Genomic DNA, 17,543 nt, shown 5'->3' with positions numbered 1-17,543 from the left:
TTCCATCGCCTGGCCAGGATCACCCACAGGGAAGGATGGGCGCACAGCACCACCCACTAGCTGTGCACTGGACCCCCTGGGCATCACCCTGCAGCCTTCCCCGGGCTGCCCTGAGGGGGCGCCCGTGTCCCCCTACTCCCTTGCTTATCTCATCACATTGCTATTCAAGGGGAAGAAACTGCCCGGCTTTTCTTTAACTCTGGCTCTGAGTTTTCCTTCTTCACCTACTTGTCATCTTCTGAAGCTTTTTGTGCACTGTGGGAGGAGGGTGGTGGTGACTAGTCTGTGATCTTTATCCAAGGCCCCTGGATCTTCTCTTTTTTGGCTATTTCGGTGCAATGAGGCTATTGCTGTCTCATCTGAATGTTTTTCAGCCCCTGCTCAGGCTGGGAGGCATGGCCTTTCCGTGTGAATTTTTAAGCAGCATTTATGAAATTTGAGAGGAGGTGGAATGCAGGCTCCTGTGGATAGACCCTGCTCCACTGCCCTTGAAATGCATGGATGGTGAGGAGAAACAGGGCTCCCATCCACCACTGCTCTCTCATTTCAGCCCATAGAGAGGGAAGGATGGACACCAGGGAGCTGCTGCCCGCTTCCTCCCTGCCCTTCAAGGCAAGAATTCCACCCTGCTGCTTGGACCCTGGCCATCTGACAAAAGAGGGAGTCCTGGCCCCTGATGATGACCCAAGGAACCTGGGGTTAATTCCCAGGGGTGCCGCAGGTCCTCTTATGTGTGAGCAAAGCTCTTTTTTAATTCATCAGCAATCTGGCTTGCTCAGCCCTGTTGCTCAGATAGAAAAGGTGCTCTGAAAAAGCATTTATCAGTTTTCTGTATGAATGACAGCCCCTGGGTGTCCCAGGACTCCAATGACATGAGCCATCTTAAAAGAACAAAAATGAGGTTAACAAAACCTAAGGAGCCCAGCAGTATTTTTTTCCTGTCTCTGGTCGGTGGTCCTATGAAGGAGCATGGGGACACCAAAGATGCCACAGAACACGAGATCACGCCGCTTACATTCTTGGCAGCTTGCCTTCATCTCACCGAGGCCACACTTCGCTCCTGCCCTGAAATCTTCCCCTCTGATGCACTGGTTATCATCAGAGAACCTGGCTTCCTTTACTCAAGGAGCCAGCGGGTACTGGGGCTTTCTCGGCTCTGGCAAGTGAAGTGCTCTAAACCTCTTGTATTTAATTCACATATCCCATTGTCCACGTTGCATGGGAAGCAGACAGAAATGGGAGGCTACAGATATTTTTCTTGCCCATTCCTTTCATCAGGACAGAGTCACTGGGCAGCAGAAAAAGAAACCTTTGTAACTACACTAAAATATTTACCTTGGGTAAAAGTCAAGTTCTTACACTAAGAGTCTCTCATAAAGCATGTCAGCGTGGGAAAGAGTTGTGTCTTTCCTCCATGAATGTTGCACCAGAGCCTCCTACTGGGAATAGCCAAACGAGGTCACTAAAGGAGGCCCAAGTCATCCATGCAGGGGTAAGACCATCTTGACATCCTTACCTGTGAACCTGCTTATCAGACAGTGATAGTTTTTATTTTGTCCCCCTTGCTGGGCAATGATAGTACCACAGTCAAAAGGTAGCAGGAAGGAAGGAGGGAGGAGAGGCGTATGGTTCTTTGACCTTTAAGAACAGACCGAAGGTGGAATTTGCCAAGGGGAAACGTGGTGAGCTAATGGTTGTCCTTGTGTCCATGAACTGAAATAGCCAAAATTGAGAGGGTGGGATGGTTTTTCCAATTCTTTTAAAGGAAATGTATTTTGAATACATATTTAATCTAAAATAATTTTCAACTCAATTTCCAACCAATTCACTGATCTGAAGGAAGAGATCAGAAATGAAATGAAATTCTGATACATATTTAATCTAACCTAAAAAGAAACTGACAGGAAAAATAAAATTTCAGATGTTTTTTATTCAAAGGTTCTCAAAAGAAATAAAACAGAAAAAAGCTAACAATCTGATCAAATGTACAGTTCAAAAATGTCTTTTGGCGTTTAACAACAAGTCCTAGGAAAGAAAACTACAGAGTTATCTTGAACCGGACAAATAAGTTACCACTGGCAAGTTTGTGGCACTAGTAAAACAAAAATAAAAAATTAACTCTCTTGATCATATAGATATCTCTATGAAAATCTTTTTTTTTCAATCTGTACAAAAGGTCTTTCTTCATAAATTAATTTTTTTTATAATTTAATGGCTGTCTACTATGTGATGTTTAACTGATTTTTTTTTTCTTTTTTTATGTACAGAGGTTATGTTTCCCAAATCTTACCCAGACGAGTATGGCACTTAGTTCAGACATTTCTAGCAGCAGGTTTTCCCTCCTCTCTAACTGAGCTATCAAATTTCTGTCTTAACTAATGCAAAAATATCAAGTAGTGAGAGACCCAGGTTTATAACGTACTAGGTACAAAGAGGGTGCTGCGTTCGGTCTGGACTTTCACAAAGCAGTAATATTCCAGGGAGCATAGAACCAATAATACCACAACTTTAAAAAAAGGAAACAAAAACAAAAACAAAAACACATTTCTCTTATGACTATGTAATTTTCACTAGAATCTACACTTCTCAGAGCAGCAAGGACTTTTGAAACTATGAAATGTCACTGACATCTATAATCAAATACAAGCATAAATTTTAAGAACTAAAAAATACTCGAAAGAAATAACTGCTTAGGCCTAGCTCCTGAGCTAGGAAGGATTTGGTCTGTGGAAACAGGGAGGGCCAGCAACCTGTCCCAGCACAAAAGAAAATAGACTCTGAGGTAGATAACTGATCACACACAGTTGACCAGACAAGTACACAGTTTTGGAAGACAACTTAATTTACCATTGCTTTTCAAACATATGCAATTGTCTTAATAAAAGAGCTTTAATAACAGTGAATTATCTTCTAGGTACTAAAGTAGAAATAACTGTGTATTTATGAATCAGGAATTTCATAGTTTCAAAATTGGTTTTTCTTTACACTGAACACTTGTAGTGATGATGTAAAGTGTGGCACTGCTTGGATCCAAATCTTCCTTCATGCTTTTTTGTTTGTGTGTGTCCATACATCAATTAAAATTAGAAAACCTAAATGCAAAGGTACAAAAAAGGCACATTCTCCTAACCGCAAACTGGTCCGGCAAAAATAAAGAGCACAGAAGATGTGATGCTGAGACTAGTTGGAGCTACTGGTTACTGGCTCTTCGGTCTTTGGTGAAGTTACCTTTAAAAGTGCCAAGTAATTTTTATTTCTCAAATTTACGTAATAGAGAGAGCTAGTAGCCAATCATTTTGCTTCTATTCATATCTCAGCTTTATGTTTGAAGATAAATCCTTACTTTTAGCTTTTGCCATTTAGTTGCAATAGCAACATTTTTTCCCCTCGGTTTGCCAGATCTCAGGCGTCATTCTCATTCTAAAGCACTATCATTAGTATAAAGGAAGGACAAAACATTCGGTGACTCCCCTCCCCCACCCCCCACCCCCTGCCCCAACGCTACCTACACTAAATCTAGAACATCAAGTTAGTTTTTTTTTTCCTGAAAAAAGGCAAAAAAGACTTTACATTGCATCATACAGCAGATATCCTAAATCAGTCAAACTATCAGAGGAAACTGTTGGCATACAGCCTTACAAACAATTCACCCTATTAAAAGTTCCCCAGTCAGAAAATGTGTTTCACACAAAACAGTTTTCCCTTCTTGCATTTCACTACCTTACACATTATGTGAAAAATCATTAAAAACACCTACTACATATTTAAAAAAGCCAAAATTTCAGCAACTTTTATTGACTACCTTTTAAAAGCCCTATGCTGCTGTTTTACAAGGCATAATAGACCAGCCCATTTGGTCAAAGCATTCTACATCATTAGTTTGAACTAACTTTTACTGAAACAGCTACAGCATCAAAAGAGTTAAGGCAAATTGGAATTCATAGAAAAGGATAAGACACTTCACACGACGTGGGAAGGAAAACGGAAAGCTAAGAAAAGAGACACTGGCGGTAACACTCTCACTGCAAGCACAGAACACCAGGGGTGAAGTTGGACTATTTAAACGTCAGAAAGCCCATTTCATACAGCGGAAAAAAACACAAACGAAACACAAAATGAACAAAAACCACAAGAATCCGGTCATGCACTTGAGTAAGTCTTCATGGTCTTTGTGCATACCCAGAGAATTGAAGTTTTCTTTTCTTTTTTTTTCCCTTTTTTCTTTTTTTTTCTTTTTTTTGCATCATAACATTTGATAAAAATCCTTTGTTTTTTTGTTTTTTTTTTGCTTATTTTTTTGTTTTTTGTTTTTTACTAAAATAAACCTGTTCAGGGGAACAGCTACTAGATGAATTTAAGGGTTTTATGCACCTTATAGAACTTATAGCAAAAATAGTTTTAGTTGATTTCATTATAAATAACGTTTTCAAGAACCTGTGCAAAACTGTCAATAATTTCCTAAAGCACAATTGATCAGAAAAATCCATGATTGTTCAGCCTTCACAACCTTCTTCATGTAAGAACACCCTTCTGTACATCTGGAAGACAAAAATATAAAAAACAAATGCTCTTGTAACATTTGGTGTAATAGACCATAGAGCTTTGTCATCTCTTTCTTGTTTTAAAGACATATATGTTTGGGAAAGGATCTGCTCATCACTGGTGATAGGTCAGTAAGTGCAAATTCTGGAACCGAGGGTCACTTTCTATGTCCTGAGTCCATATTCCAAATCTGATGCCTGCAACATACTTCACCAGGGCAATCTAGAAACCCAACTGTTCTATGTTCCACACAGTTGTTCAATGTAATCTGCACGGCAGAGTGACAAGTTTTGAGATATGTGGTTCAAGTGAGAGTGGGGAAAGCAATCTATCAATCTAAGGATACTCACATTTGATTCTGTCAAGATACTGCTAACCTTGTAACGCTAGACTAAGCAAAATCTTACACTGTTTTTCCTTCAGTCTGTGAGCATTAAAATAATATAAATATAGGAGATATATATATATATATATATGTATAGGTATTTACTCTCTCACACACATATCTATCTATCTATCTATCTATCTATATATATATATATAAAAATGTAGGACAAATTTGGCACCTGGTATTCTCTGATTATGTTACTGATTTTGGGGGCAGTTAGGGAGGAAGAGAGAGCAAACATACATTTGACTTCAATATAAGGCACTGTTCTTTTTGGAAAGAATACTTAATTTACAAGACCACAAAATCATTGATTTTAAGATTTCAGTAACACTGGATTCCCTTGCCATGACTGAAGCAGCATGACCAGACCTGAGTTGTTCTAGGTACTATTCTGATAAAATCATCACAGCCTTTCCTTGACTTGAGCCCTACAGTGATGGAGATCGTTCCCTCATACCTCACAGTTACTTATTGGGTTGAAAGGTATATGGAGAATGGTCATTAGACGTCTCCACAGTCACCTGCTGCTGACCACTCGCCTCCTACAACAAAGCAGAACAGATGAGACATGTGAGCAATAATATCCAAACTCTACTACCCAGATTGGACCGAATCCCACATCGTAAAGACAAGCACTGCTTACAAGTGATTTTCTTAATGTCATGTAGAGCCTTCAAGGTTAATTACTTCCCTAAGGAGTTAAATGTCTGATACACCCAAAGAACCTCTTCCAACTTATATGAGTTGTCTCTTCACATCAAACTACAATTTATTAAACAAATCTCTTATCCTTTGGGGCCAGATGTGACTTGGACCTCAGTCATTTCAGATTTTACAATCTGAAATACAGTATGCATATGCTGTATATCACTGATGATACTCAGTGGGGTCTCGGACTGTACCTTACGATCAAACACATTAACAGGTCTGTGCTGAAAAGTCTGAACATGCAGTGTAAATGGGGCAAAGATCTTGTCTTGTGTCAGTTCAGCTGGGCTTCTGCCACAGGTCAGGTTTTTGCTGAAGTAGTTACAAAGAAAATTTTTAAGATTTGTTTGTTTCAGCACTGCAGATATGGATTGTGGGTTCCAGTAACTGTGGTTGCCAATAACTGCACAAATTTAAATCATTTAGAGGCAAACAAAACAAAACAAAACAAAAAACCCTACCTCCCCTGTCATTCAGCCACAATCCTAGGGCTGTTTTTGGAATTGGAACCTATGGGATGTGATTAACTGATGGGACCAACTGGGTTGATGAATTTCCTTAGAATTCCAAGGATACTTTGCAGGAAAACACTATGCTTTCTGCCCAACTTGAATTCAAATGTCAGATTTCTTCCATATTAATGTCATACCAGTATCTTCCATAATAAGAACTAAGAGTTATTTAGCTCTATTAGGTCTTCTACAAAAACAGGTATGGTCTGTTCTTTATCCCTGTTAAATTCTGAAATATTTTTTCCAAGTATTTAATTATAACAGATTTTTATAATTATTATTGATATAATCTTTGGTACCAGTTCTGCAAACTCCAGCTTTATCTTAATTTGCCTGGAAGTATCATTTTATAGGAGACAGGATAGAGACTTGAGGGGATAGTGAAATGTGCTACAAGCTTAGAAAATATTAAAATATTTCAGGGAGCCCTGGGGGTGTGGCTTGGATATTGCTATGCTAATCTGTATGCAGAGAATTATATTTCATAGTCGAAAACAACTCTAAACATACACTTCCTCTAAACTCAGTTCTTTATGTACATGTTTCACTTTTGATTTGATTCTTCCTTGAGTTCTGATTTACCCACTTCTGAAACTACTCATTGCCATAATGGCCACTGTGGTGTGTACCAACCTCCACAGGAACCGCCGCCGTCTGCACATGTGTGTACTGTGGCAAGTAGGCCCCTTGCATAGCTGATGTGGCAGGCATGTACTGAAAAGAAGAATACGGTTAGGGTGGCCAATGACAAACCATGGGTGAAGATCATTACAGTTTCTCATCCTCAATAATTCAATATCATTAATGTGCTATTTTAATCTAGAAGATCTCTCCTTCAAAGAACCTCATTCATTTCCAGCAGCTGCCTGAATTAGAATTGTTCCCGTAAGTGGAGACCCAAGAAGTAAAGGCCTTAGATCTTCAGGAGGTCACTGAAAAATGGGAAAAAAATGGAAAACGGACCCTTGCTTTCCTGATGCTGAAAATTATCCTTCTCCAAAGGCAGGAGAGATTTCTCATTCGATGTATGTGGCCCTGGTTTAGCCTTGATGAGCTGCTGCTGTTGGCTGTGAACGTAAGCAAAGAAAATACTACCCTTTGTTCTATTAAGTCACCACAGATATGGACTCAATTAAAAGCCTTTGGTCATCTTACCATCTAAATGCTACCCATATCAACCCTGGAAATTAATCTGAAATCAGCTCAACTCCATACTTAACTGCAACCCTGGACTTGGGGAAAATAAGTCAATACTACGATTGTGATTCAGCACCCCTAAAACCCATTCAAGTGGAAGTAAGTGAGGAAAAATCCCCTGCCTTTATTATCATGTATCACCTTCATGAGACCAGGTCTGCCAGTGTGAATGAATGATACCAGTTATTAGGGCTATAAGTGGTCTTGTATGGATGCTATATTCTGATACAGGAGAGACAGATAGCCAGAGGACAGACTTTTAGTTCATCAATAAATCAAGAAATCTCTGAGTATTTACTATGTGGAAGGCAATGTGGGAGGTGAGAGGGGATCAGATATAATCTCTGACATTACAGAGCCTATAACTGATAAGGAAAATCAGGCTGCACGAATTTAGCCTCCTCTGTAAGCTGAGACACATGATATTAATTTGCCACCTACTGTTCCGGTGCTGCCAAGTGACAGATGACTCATTTGCTGGGCCAGAGGGCTGATCATAGACGCAGGCTGTAGTGACATGGTGTGCTCCATGGAGGGAGTTAACACGGCACCCTGGGGAGTCAGACAGAGCAAGTGAGGAGGGAGGAGAGGAATTCTGGAACCACCTTTTCCATAGGACATGGCTTAGCCTGCTGCAGAACATGAAGCAAAAATAACCTCCCTTCAAACTTGTAAACTGTGTCATAAGCGATTTCTTACAAATCGTCTAGATTGTGCTTTCTGAGACTTGGAAAATCTTTATTTAGCTGCATGTGAGATCTAGCTCCCTGACCAGGGATCAAACCCAGGTCCCCTGCATTGGGAGCATGGAGTCTCAGCCACTGGACCACCAGGGAAGTCTCCCTGAGGCTTTTCTAAAGAGCACTCACTTCACAGAAATCCCTCTCTATTAAATACCTCTCCCTTTCTCTTCACTTAACTGTAAAGCAAGCTAATCCATGGGAGGACTATGTGCTGCGACAGGAGACACAAACTACTTTGGGCTGGCCAGGGTTACAAAATGCTTAATTCATTTTTAAAGTAAATGACAGTTGATGTTTTAGCAGTCACAACACAATATACTATATTGCATATTATAAATACAGCGTCTTGTTTAAAAATGTTAAAAAAAAAATAGCCATTTGATTCAAAGTCAGGCTGTTAGGGTCAAGATCACAGTCGTCATTCACTCAGTGTTTCTCAGAACTTGCAACTGTAATTTGGTGCCAGGGGAGGGAAGCAGATTCAGATATAATTAATAATCTAATTTCAGAATCTTTGACTTCACTGGAAAAAATTCTGGTCTTCAAAAACAAAATTAAACATAGCTGTAAAGCAATTACCTTCCAATTAAAAATAAATAAATAAATAAAATTAAATTAAATATAGTTAAAAACACAGAGGAGGGGTGAAAAAAAAAATCACTCATATAACCCAGCCTGTCTCTTAATACATGGCTGTTAGCAGTGTCTCGGTAGCACCGCGTGGCTTCTGGCTTCCACATATTTTTACAGAGTTGCAACCAGGTTCATATGAAATACGAAACTACTTCATATCCCGGGTTTTGCTTTTTAACTTAACATTCCATTATCAATATTTACTGCCTTGCTCTCATTATCATTTTTAATGATTACTTAATGGCACTCTGTTTATGAAATTCAATTAGTTCTATTTCTGGATTTTTGCATCTTCTCTAATTTATCCTATTGTAATATTCTTACAGATTATCTCATTCCTCTCACTTCTGCAATCACCCAATTACCTGAAGATGCAATTACTCTGATACATCCTACAATTATTAATGTTAGGTTTTTGGTATCACTGCGACTGACTCATCATCCCTTAAAAAGTTATTTATTGATATAACTATCAATACACAATTGAGGGTAAAAGCTGATGTGCAGGAACTTTAGTACTAGTCTCAGGCAGTCTAAATCTGGGTGGGGAAAAGGAATGACTTCTCAGGTAGGTCTTACTGCTGTCTCAATGGTGTTCAACTCAGAGATGTGCTGCCTGTCTCTAATAGGTAAGGCCTCGGAGAAGGCAATGGCACCCCACCCCAGTACTCTTGCCTGGAAAATCCCATGGACGGAGGAGCCTGGTGGGCTACGGTCCATGGGGTCGCTAAGAGTCGGACACGACTGAGCAACTTCACTTTCACTTTTCCCTTTCATGCACTGGAGAAGGAAATGGCAACCCACTCCAGTATTCTTGCCTGGAGAATCCCAGGGACGGCGAAGCCTGGTGGGCTGCCGTCTATGGGGTCGCACGGAGTCGGACACGACTGAAGCGACTTAGCAGCAGCAGCAGCAGCCTCACTCCAGAAGAAGATTGCCAAAGGATGCAGATTGGCAGAAGATTGCCAAAGGATGTCAGACACAGTAGTTGTGTGAAAGTTGCTCAGTTGTGTCCGACTCTTTGTGACCCCAAGGACTACACAATCCATGGAATTCTCCAGGCCAGAAAACTGTAGTGGGTAGCCTTTTCTTTCTCCAGGAGATCTTCCCAACCCAGGAATTGAACCCATGTCTCCCGCATTGCAGGTGGATTCTTGACCAACTGAGCCATGAGGGAAGCCCAAGAATACCAGAGTGGGTAGCCCATCCCTTCTGCAGCGGATCCTCTCAACCAAGGAATCAAACCAGCATCTCCTGCATTGTAGGCTGATTCTTTACCAGGGAAGCCCATGTCAGAGATCACTTGTTATTAATATATTTCGTAAGAATTTTTTCCCTTAAAAAATTTTTAATGTGCATCATTCAAAAGTGAGTGTGTGTGTGTGTTAGTTGCTTAGTCATGTCCAACTCTTTGCAACCCCATAGACTGCAGCCCCACCAGGCTCCTCTGTCCATGGGATCCTCCAGGCAAGAACACTGGATTGGGTTGCCATTTCCTTCTCCAAAAGGAACTACCGAAAGAAAGAAAGTGAAGTCGCTCAGTCGTGTCCGACTCTTTGCGACCCCATGGACTGTAGCCTACCAGGCTCCCCCATCCATGGAATTTTCCAGGCAAGAGTACTGGAGTGGGTTGCCATTTCCTTCTCCATCGAAAGTGAGTGGTAACACGTAAATGACTCAGAAGTCTAGAAAATGCAGGAGCTTCCTGCTGCTCTTCCTCATTCATCTGTAGGAGCTATTGTCCCAGAAAGGCCCCAGATGAAAAATGAGCTGATTTCTAGCATTCCCGAATAGGACAGCACAGAGTACCTGGGATGTAGACTGCCATGGGTGTTTGTGTGGCTTGGTGGGTGGATGTGGGTAGATACATGTGTCAGTGTGTAGAAACATATGTGTGCATGTTTATACAGGCAATTTAACACATATGGATACATCATCAGAGAGTTCCTCTCCTGTGTTATCAACTAAACATGCTTTTTCTCCTTCTTCAAAGTCATCTCAGCAACTTCCTGTTCAGAACGTGTCCCTGTTCTGCTGTTTCACATGCCTGGTCTAACACTGCGTAGTGTCCTCTTTTGGAAGTTGTCCTAAAGAAATTCCCATCTCATTTTAAGGCCAAAACAATGTGCTTTTTCCTATGCAACTGATCTGTTTTATAAGCACTGTGAGCTATACTGCTTATTAAGATTCCCATTTTGCATTGGTTATTAGAAAGCTTAGGCTCACTTTGTGGCTGCTTTGTGGCTAGCATCCAGATTATTATATTAGGCATCCTTAGCCTTTTTTGTGATTTTTGTTTTTCACCTTTATTTTTCAACATTCTAAACTCATGTTTTAATTCAACAAACTGGATTTTCTGTATTTTTGAAAAATACATTCAGTATAGTACCTAATAAGGTGAAGTGTAACTCATTCAATTTAAAAAACATAATATATATGTAAGTACAGTACATGCTCGTGTCACTAAAGAATCACATTAGTTATTTACCCTCAGTAGGTGTTACTACTTTAGTATTTAAAATTTCCATGGAGAGGTTAACACTGATGAAAAAACTCTAGGTCAATTCTGAACACTTTATATTTGCATTAAACAGAATGCACACAAAGAGAGCTATTTTATCACAAGTATGGTTAAAAATTTAGCAATTTAAAAACTTTAAAATTTAAAAGTTCAGTGGAATGATCTCCTACATTTAAATTTTCATGAATTGCAAATCTAACTTAATGTCAACTACCAATTTGTTTTAAGACAAGGTGAGTCAAAGTTTTATAATGAACTTATACATTCTCAATATCCCATATTTAACATTTCCCAAATCCTACACCACCTTTGCGCAAATGGTTTAAACCCAGAGAATGGTTTTTAACTTATACATAGCTTACTTGAAAACTACAAAGCCATTAAGATGAAAAACTTACGGGGTGCTGTAGGATATATGGTTGAGGTTGCATCCAGGAAGGACTTTGCACCTGGAAAAGGAAGGATTTTGGAAGAAACATTGATTTCCATAGGAGCGCTATTTATTTCTCTAGAGCTCTTTTAATCATGTTAAAATCTATAGGAGGAAAATAAAGAAACAATACTATCAGTTGATTAAAAGGATTTAATTTAAGGCAGTTAGAGTTCTTGACAAACTGGTCACTCTGAATAGGATGAAATGATTATTCAAAACCAAGTTCCATCTGCCCACCGAAAAAGTATTTATTGAGTATCAAGCACCAAAGAGGTAAAGGCAATAAGACATGGGCCCCACCCTCAAGAAATTTACTATCTAAGCAAGGGAGATAAACAAGTAAACAACTCAAAGAAACAGTGAAGAGTGTTATAATCAAGGTAGGAACATAGGTGCTTTAGGAATATAGAGGAATGAGAATTCATTCCAGCACATCTTATTAGAAACTAACCCTTAAAGTATGTGCTTATTTAAAGAGTAATCAAATTCAACTCCCTTTTGATACCCAGGACATTGTATTTCAGAAATCTTGTCTGGTGGTCAATAATTTCTAGTTAGTGTGAAATATAAAAATCTGAAATTCATATTTAGGAAATCAAACTTTAGTAACTAGATCCTGACATCTACAGTTAAAAGGACATCTATACAGTAGACCCTCTGGACTGAGAAATGACTGAGAGTCAGATTCTGTGGCAGGGAAGAAAGCAGGGTTGTTTCTGCCACTCTAGAGAAAAGAATATCGGCCCATTTCTTGATACCCAAAGCTTTCCTGAGGTTAGATTTCAGAATAAGCTTGTCTCTTAATTCTTGAGAACAAAACCCTCCTGCATCTCATCCCCTACTGTTAACTTAAGAGGTTCTACAGAGAGGACATGGGGAAGAGTCATGGGGGAAGAATGGATTGTGATTTACCTTGATAGCAGAGCCCCGATACTTGTTTTCTCTGGTTTCCTTTGCCACCTAAGGCAGACCAAAGTTAAGTGCTTCTGCCTCGTTAGCATTTCAGTTATCTGGACTGCAGCCTTTCCCCATCGGGATATTGGTGGTTTCTTGCAGATGCCAATTTCTCAAATCCAATTGTATTAATATAAGCATATAGTGGTTTAGTGGAGAAAGGCCTGCTCCAACACGAGCGCCAGGCCTTCACTGAAAACATCACGGGGAGGCGAGCAGCTCCCTGCAGACTCCAATCTGGGCCAGATGCACTCATCCGTGGTATATTTCTGTGGTCCTGATAATCTAATAGCTCATATCATCATGGGGTTAGGGAGCCATGACATCTAATCCAATTTTCTTTCTGAAGCAACAAATCTGCTGCTGTCAATTTCTTTTCCTCAATTTTCCCTAACTATAAAATGGGAATAATAATCTATGTTATGTGAACTCTTTATTGGTTCTTTATTCTCTTTTGAATCATGAATCCTTTTGAAAACCTGATGAAGGAAATAGACCTTTCCCTCCGCACCTGACTGCACACATACCAGTGACACTTTGCATTTAAGAGAATCACAGATCACTTAAAGCCCATTTTCTGACCCCATTGGGCCCCTGAACTTATGGGGTTGAGGATCTAACAAGTAATGCCACTGAGGGCCAGGTAACTGGAATGAAATTACACATGTATCTTAGGGAAACAGACTGCCCAGGAAAAGAAATCAGGCCTTTGTAAATGAAATGCTGTTTCCAGTTAGGTCTATCAAATCTATTAACAACACTGGTCTCCTAATTTTCTTCTACTCTATGAAATAATTCTGTGGCCAAAATGCTCATTGCCATTATAGTAAAGACAGAAAAAGAGGTTGTGAGGAGATGCATTCATAGCTGTAAATATCTACAGTGCATACATTGAAATTAATATGCACAATCTCTCATTTGCCTGAGAATATGCTTACTTGCCCCTATTAGAGGTTGCAAAGTTCAAATAGTTAAGAAAGAAGACTATCCTTTAAAATCAGATACAGGAATTGTTAATTAGGGAAAATGCACTGCAGCAGATCTCAGTGCATCTCAGACAGGCAAGGAAAATAAACAAATCTTAAGTTCAAAATCATTAGAAAGGGATTAAATGAGTGAGTGCTACACGGAGCAGATGAGCAGATCGAAGTAGCAGCATAAGAAACTTAACAACCCAAAGAGATAAAAGACAATGAGCGACGGCTCAGAGAAAGGAAGTGAGAAGAACCTAGAAGCTGAGGGACGCTGTGAATGCTACTTTACAACTGCAGTTTTGGTGCATTTAAACACTTCTCTTTGTTATCCAGAGCTACTTTTATGCTTTTAGACAGAACCACATTTGCTATATTGCTTATGTTGACCAATCCATTATTTTAAAAAAGCAGAATGGATATACTCTTACCAGCCAGTTAATCCTGGATGTAAAGTATAAAGGACGGTAATAATCATAGCTAACATTTATGGAGTGCTATGCCAGGTACTGGGTTGAGCTCTTTACACAGATAATCTCCTTTAGTTGTTATGATAAGCTTATGAGATAGAAACTATTATTATCCCCATTTTAAAGATGAGGAAACTGAGGCTTATAGACGTGAAATTACACAGTTATTAGATATTATCTCCTACCACCAGAATCCAGGGTTACAATATCTAATTCAATTGTTTTAAAGACAAGAATACACAAAAGTTTAGTCACACAGGATCTCAACAATTAACAAAAGTGTATTCCTATGTCTGTAATTGACTCCATTGGTGTTCCTGTCTGGGCCAAGGTGGTGACCTTGTGAGAGGCACTCTGATATGGGAGGAGAAATACATGTACACTCAGGATTCATGGAGAACAGCAGCTACCCCTCCAACAAAACCACGTCAATATAACCACAAGGTGCTGAAGGAGATCTTGGCTCTGAGTTGGGAGTGTAAGGTAAAGCCTCTTCAAAAAATAACCTAAATGGGAAGCTGCCTCCCCTTTTTTGGCCTCAAGTCTTAGTGCCTTGCTCATTTCATGTTACCTAATAAGAGACACATCTTCATTTATTAGCATATTTACTTGCTCTTTTGTTAAGTTTCTGCTGACAAATTAACAAAGGCAACAGTGCAGATCTATTCTGCATTTTACCCAATGGCAATACTCTTCCAGTTTCAATGTCTGGGACACATGGTGTCCAGCGGCAGGGCCTGTTGTAAAGGAAGCATCTGAGTTTGTCCCAATTCTAAAATGCTATGACTTCAAAAACTGACAGCTGACAACCATTTCCCTTTGTTGTACATTCTCCTAAACACAAAAATAAATCACTCTGTTAAATAAAAAGCAGCTAATTCTAAATTGGGTATCCAAGCTGCCTAACATTTGACTTAAAATTTCATTATAAATGTTCAAAATTTTAAGATACATAAAAACATAGCAGTGATTCATGGTTGGCAAGTTGTCATACTCTTGATGAATCCTAAAGGTACAAACCTGGTAGGCAGATACAGGAGACGCAATATAGGGTGTAATAGAAGTTTGAGTAATCATTCGGTTTGTAGCAATACTGTATGGTGAAGGATAAAATCTAGAACAAACACAAAAGCCTTTATTAAGTAATCCTTTAAGCACAATCATTCATGGAATAAACATCTGATATTTTCCACCTTCACATTTTTCCCTCTAGCCATTATGTATTTATCTTAATGACATACCCATTCTGTATAGCAGCTGTGGTTGGGTCATAAGTAAGTGTCATTCCAGCCTATGGGAAAGAAAAAGAAACATTTATCTGCAAAGGTACAAATTAAAAATTCCATTTCTTAGACTCATGGCAACAAAAAACGGGGATAGTTTAGTATTTGATAAAATTGAGAGTTTATGTTAGACACACGTAATTATAAACTCAACATGAGAATTAAGCTCTAGATTGGCACTGTACAACATAGCAACCCTTAGTCAAAGACAGCTATTTAAAATTAAATGAGAAGCTGAGTCCCTCTACCATACTAGCTACATTTCAAATGTGTTACAAGTGACTAGTGGTAATCACTGGACAGTACAGACTGTAGAACATTTCTACTGAATGGCAGTTCCTTAGACATTCTTGAACCAATATGTTACTTAAAAAAAAAACAAAAACAAAAGAAATTTATTTATGGTTAGTATGGGGGGAATGGAGGGCCAACATTTTTATTAAGAAATTGAGCTCTTTTTCTTTTCCTAAAGAACATTATTGAAAAGAATTAGGTTAAAAAACCTAAATGACAAATAGCTATTTATTTTAATAATATTTAAAATAATTTCTAAATAATTAAAATTGTAATTCTAAGAAACCATAACATTAAAGACCACTTGTGCATTTCTTACAGCAATTTAAAATGCTTTTTTTTTTTTTAAATAAATGTTGCTAACTGGTAAACACGGTTGTTTCCACCACCTATTGTCTGTCAGGAGAACCATCACTCCCTTAGCTCTGTATTCACTGTGAGAAGTCCTCACGTGACAGTATCTGGATAATGAAGTTTTAACCCTAGCCCCTATTTTAGAAACGTGATAACTGTGTCAAGATGCTGCGTTTGTGTAACTACTTTCGTATTTTTTGTGATGACACAGCCCCACAGAAGTTTCAAGAAAGGACTTACAAGTCTCACCTCTCCTTCTCTGTGCCAGGGCCGTCCATTTGGGATGTATTTGTTTGGGTTCTGTCTCTTCTTCTGTCCGCCATCCGCAAATTTACACAATAACGGTTCTGTAGGAGCTGAATAAACAGGGAAAAATAACAGGAAACCAGGATTGTATGTGTCTCCGAGTGACAAAATGTACCTGAATTCTTTTTTTGTTTAACAGGAGCAGTGTTGGTGCTCGAAGGGAACTGAGAGAATACTTCAAGGCAAAAGTTTATTCAGACCCTTGGAAGAGGATCCACTGGTGAGAAATACAGTACACAAAATGTTAGTTATTTCGTTCAAACTGGAGTGTAATAAAACATTTAAAGAGCTATTCCGAGGAGGCAAAGGCAGTTTTTGATTCACTCGTGTATTTCTTTAGGTGTGGGTACTCGTCTCTTCATTCTGGGCCCGCTTCAACTCCATCTCTGTAAATCTTCAAATGTAACTAGGATTGTCACCCTCCCCTCCTCCTCCACTTAAAAATGCTCCTGTAATTTTCCATTATAATTCCTCAGAGAGGTCTTCACTTCCTCCAGGAGAAAACAAGTTCCCCTGTATACTGCTCACACTGTACTTTTTTTTTTTTAATAGGAGCTTACTATTTATTCATACAATTAAAAATTTTTTCTTTAATTTTTAAAAAATTGGAGTGTAACTGCTTTACAATGTTGTGTTCCCTTCTGTGTTACAACAACATGAATCAGCCACAGGTAGGTATACATACATCCCTTCCCTTTTAAGCCTTCCTCCCACCCTCCCCTTCCTATCCCTTAGGTCATCACAGAGCACTGAGCTGAGCTCCCTGTGCTATACAGCAGCTGCCCACTAGCTACCTATTTTACACATGGTAGTGCATATATGTCAATGCTACTCTTTCAATTCGCACGCTCCCCCCCTGCTCCCTCCACATTGCATTTTTATTTAGAGCATTTTATAATCCTTTGTGAATGTGGCGACTTGTCTGGTGTCTATCTCCCCTCTAGAGTGTAAGCTCCGTGGGGGCAGTGACTTCTGTTCATCCCTGTTACCTCCAGTGCCTCAGTGCCTGGCATAATGCAGGCACTTATTCCATCTTGGGTGAATCAACGAATGAATACAAACAGCTCTTATTTATTTGGGGGCTATAGCAGGGAAACAGCTGTACCTGCCCACACTCTTTAAAGGTTTTTTTGGGCCTTTAATCATCCCACTTGGAGTTGCTTTACAATATATTCGCCTCATAAAATGATTCCAAAAAACCGTCAAAGAAAAGCAAAAGGTGGCTAAGATG

General features: G+C 39.3%; 1 protein-coding gene across 33 annotated transcripts in view; it reads right to left on the bottom strand.

Annotated features, from left to right (window-relative positions):
• Positions 1 to 1,910: 1,910 nt before the first annotated feature.
• RBMS1 (RNA binding motif single stranded interacting protein 1) overlaps positions 1,911 to 17,543 on the bottom strand; it is a 217,850-nt gene continuing 202,217 nt past the window's right edge. For 9 of the 33 annotated variants that reach the window (XM_081582750.1, XM_081582751.1, XM_081582773.1 and 6 more), the window contains 8 exons: positions 16,247 to 16,362; positions 15,317 to 15,366; positions 15,096 to 15,189; positions 11,646 to 11,696; positions 7,792 to 7,902; positions 6,787 to 6,867; positions 5,391 to 5,475; positions 1,911 to 4,538 (listed from right to left, as the gene is read on the bottom strand). In XM_081582750.1, coding sequence (XP_081438876.1) covers positions 5,398 to 5,475; positions 6,787 to 6,867; positions 7,792 to 7,902; positions 11,646 to 11,696; positions 15,096 to 15,189; positions 15,317 to 15,366; positions 16,247 to 16,362 — 581 coding nt within the window. In that variant the 3' untranslated portion in view covers positions 1,911 to 4,538; positions 5,391 to 5,397. Of the gene's footprint in view, positions 4,539 to 5,390; positions 5,476 to 6,786; positions 6,868 to 7,791; positions 7,903 to 11,645; positions 11,697 to 12,592; positions 12,641 to 15,095; positions 15,190 to 15,316; positions 15,367 to 16,246; positions 16,363 to 17,543 lie in introns of all 33 variants that reach the window. The other 24 variants (XM_081582755.1, XM_081582756.1, XM_081582760.1 and 21 more) reach the window with 3 other exon arrangements.

This window comes from Giraffa tippelskirchi, chromosome 3 (genome assembly GCF_054371585.1).
Source record: "Giraffa tippelskirchi isolate mGirTip1 chromosome 3, T2T-mGirTip1v1.2.pri, whole genome shotgun sequence".
In the NCBI taxonomy this organism is placed as follows: Eukaryota; Metazoa; Chordata; class Mammalia; order Artiodactyla; family Giraffidae; genus Giraffa; species Giraffa tippelskirchi.
The sequence above is the reverse complement of the archived record's forward strand: the minus strand, read 5'-3'. Positions and strand labels throughout refer to the sequence as shown.